The sequence below is a fragment of the Nothoprocta perdicaria genome, unplaced genomic scaffold (assembly GCF_003342845.1).
Source record: "Nothoprocta perdicaria isolate Ctin4 unplaced genomic scaffold, notPer1 scaffold_405, whole genome shotgun sequence".
In the NCBI taxonomy this organism is placed as follows: domain Eukaryota; kingdom Metazoa; phylum Chordata; class Aves; order Tinamiformes; family Tinamidae; genus Nothoprocta; species Nothoprocta perdicaria.
Genome location: NW_020455650.1, coordinates 167,037 through 170,182, shown reverse-complemented (window position 1 = coordinate 170,182; position 3,146 = coordinate 167,037). Strand labels below are relative to the sequence as shown.

General features: G+C 65.4%; 1 protein-coding gene across 1 annotated transcript; it reads right to left on the bottom strand.

Annotated features, from left to right (window-relative positions):
- Window positions 1-2,414: 2,414 nt before the first annotated feature.
- Window positions 2,415-3,146, bottom strand: LRRC10B (leucine rich repeat containing 10B; the record flags this gene model as incomplete). The annotated part of the gene is made up of 1 exon (XM_026045643.1): window positions 2,415-3,146. A coding segment is annotated over one exon (732 nt), but the record flags the coding sequence as incomplete, so codon positions are not given.

The window sequence follows — 3,146 nt, the reverse complement described above, 5'->3', positions numbered from 1 at the left end:
AGAGAAAACCCCGGTCTGAACTGTGGAGAGCAGGAAGCCGGAGTGAAGTGGGGCAGCCCAGCTGCTGCTGGGCTTGCTCACAGGACGCTGGACATGGCAGGCTGATGTATTTTATAACAATAAAAAACTAAAAGTCAAAAAAAAAAGAAAAAAAGAAAGATTCCCCCTCTCCCCAGACTTGGCTGGCAATTGTATGGTGCTGCAGGGCAGAGGGTCAACCCAGCGCATTGCAGCCCGGCTGAGGCAGAGGCGGGGGGGGTTTCTTTGCAGAGTTGTATTTTTGGGGAGCAGGGCCCCTCGTTTTCTGGAGGCAGCCTCTGYTCTCAGTAATAAAGGACAGTCAGCATCTCCTGGTGTGTCTGCTTTCTGGAGCTGGGCACTGGCTGTCGCGGTCCCCCGGCTGCGGTGACCACAGCAGGACAGGGGTTGCAGTGTCATCTGCACGTAGCCGAGCATCCCCCSGGCAAGAAGCACCCTCCAGTACCAGTCATGTCCCAGCAGTGAGCATCACCCAGTACCAACCATCCCCACAGCACTGAGCACCCCCCAGCACCCAGCAGACATGCACAGGCCTGGGGGGCATCATGCCTGGCATTAAAGAGGTGAAAGAGAGTCCAAAGCGTGTGAGCAGGAAGGAGGGCCCTTGGGGACGTGAAGTTCACGCCGGCTGTGACCCAAACTGCTGTACCTGAAGCAGCAGCTCCCAGGCAGGGCAGAAGCTGGGGCCGTGTCCCAGGGCCACGAGCCTGCTTGTGACAAGTGACACCGCAAGGAGAGACAGCACTCAGGCTGGCTGGGAAACCTGAGCTGCTAACAGGGAGAGCAGAGGCTTGGGTTGCTCTGCTAAATAATTCACTGAATARAGGTCTTTAATAAGTAAAGGAAACTCCACACGCCAGGAGCGGAGTGGAACCTTGTGGATGGGGCTGCGGTGGGCAACCTCTTTTGCCAGGCCAGGGTCCTCCRTCCTGTTTGGGGTGAAAATTATACCTGAGCCTGTTTGCCTCTCCGAGCCCAGAGGGAAAAGAGGCATCGCCGGGGCTTTTGCACAGCCCTGTTGCATGAAGGCCGTGCAAGCCGCAGCAATCCTTGGAGCCCGGCCCTTTGTGCTTGCAGTCAGCAGGAGCAGATGGAAATAGCAGCATGCTCCCAGCTGCGGCAAAGCCACACGCCGTTGCGCGCAGCGCTCTGCGAGCAGGCAGAGATAAATATAGCGAGGCACACGTATGGGCGACGCGCTGCGCACGCCCCTCGCGGGCCGCTGCCAGGATCCCCGAYGCTCCTGCGCGAAGCACCAACAGGCGACGCCTGCTCCAGCCGTGGCGGGTTCCTTCGTGTGCCTCCTTGCATTTGCTGTGTGGATAAAGCAACACCCAGACCCCGGCCCACCTTCCTCCCAGGCGCACGTGGGTGATGCCCCTGCCTGTCCCGAGGCTGCCGGTGGGAGCTGGGAAACAGCAGCGCAGAGGTAGGGAGCCCTTCTCCGAGCACTGGAGGCAACGGAGAGGGGACCCCCCAGGCACTGGGCAGCCCCAAAATGGAGCAGAGGGCAGCCAGCGGCACAGCCCAAATAACAGGGTGGGAAGTGGAGGCAGTGCCCCTGGAGCAAGGAAAAGTTCCTTCTGGGAYGAGGGGGGCCAGGGCAGGGAGCAAAGACACCAGCAGAGAGCAGGGGGGCCAATGGAGAGCRGAACCGTTCGGAGACAGACCAAGGAGAAAGGATTCTCTTGAACATTAAAAATAAAGCGAGCGCCCGTGAGGCTGGTCCTCCTGCACTAGGAAATACCGCCCAGTTCACAACACCTCCAAAATAACCCACCCTTCTCCCGCAGCAGCCTCCCCGAGAGCCGACCCCAGCTTTGGCCAGGTTTGTGCTTCTTATTGCTAGGATTCAGCACCCGCCTAGCACGAGGAGGAGCGGAGGGACAGGGGTGGGTGCGGACTGCTCCACGGTGGGTGCTCCACGCCGTGCTGCTGGCCCCGTCCGAACCACCCTCTGCAGAGCTGAGGAAAGGCCCTGGGAACGCTGGGCGTGAGAGAAGGTTCATTCCCAAACCCAGCTGCTCTTCAGCACCCCGGGTCCAGCCGCAAAGAGATGCAAAGGGCTCCGCTGTCGCTGCCTCCCCGCGGCGGTGGAGCGGCTGCCGGGGAGGGCAGGTCCCTTGGGCAGCCACGGGGAGCTCCTCTCTTTCAGCAGAATCACGGGGATGGTCCTCAGAATAAAAACAAAAGGTCCCCAGAGAGGCCACCCGTCCCTGTGACCGGTGACACCCGTCCTGCCTGTGTGCACCCGCCGCCCCGGGGACGTCCCGCGGGACGGTGCCGGCTCACGTCCCCCGCGGGCACCGCGTGGCAGAGCCGCCCTCCGGCAGCGGGGAGCCCGGGGGCGGCGCGGCCTCCGCGGCGGCGCCTTCCTCCTCCTGCTCCTGCTCCCGCTGGGCCTGCAGGCTCTGACTCCGGGCCTCCATGAGCTCGCGGGCGCCCTCGCCCACGAGGCGCACGTCGGGGCCCGTGCGGGGCGGCGCGCGGGCCGGGTTGCGGTCGTAGCAGAGCAGGCGCAGCCCGCGCAGCGGCGTCAGGTCGGGGAAGCGGGCGATGCGGTTGCGGTCGAGGTCGAGCACGCGGAGCTGGGCGGCGCGCAGCAGCGCCGGCGGGAACGCCTCGAAGCGGTTGCCGTAGAGCCAGAGGGCGCGCAGGCCGGCCATGCGGGGCAGCGCGGCGGGCAGGCGCGCCAGGCGGTTGTCGCCCAGCTGCAGGCTCCGCAGGCCCGGCAGGCTGAGCAGCGCGCGGGGGAAGCGCGCCACGAAGTTGCCCTCGAGCCAGAGCGAGCGCAGGCTCTGGAGGCGGGCGAAGGCGGGCGGCAGCCCCTGCAGCCCGTTGCGGCCCAGGTAGAGGTGCACGAGGCGGGGCAGGCAGCAGAGCGCCTCGGGCACCTCCATGAGCTCGTTGCCGTCCAGCGCCAGCGTGCGCAGGTGGCGCAGCGCGGCCAGCTCGTCGGGCACCTCGCGCAGCCCCACGCCGCTCACGTAGAGCTTGTGCAGGTGGCGCAGGGCGCACACGGGCGCCGGCAGCCGCCGCAGCGGCCGCGCGCTCAGATCGAGGCTCCGCTCCCCGCCGCGCAGCTGCTCGGCCGCCCCCGACGGCAG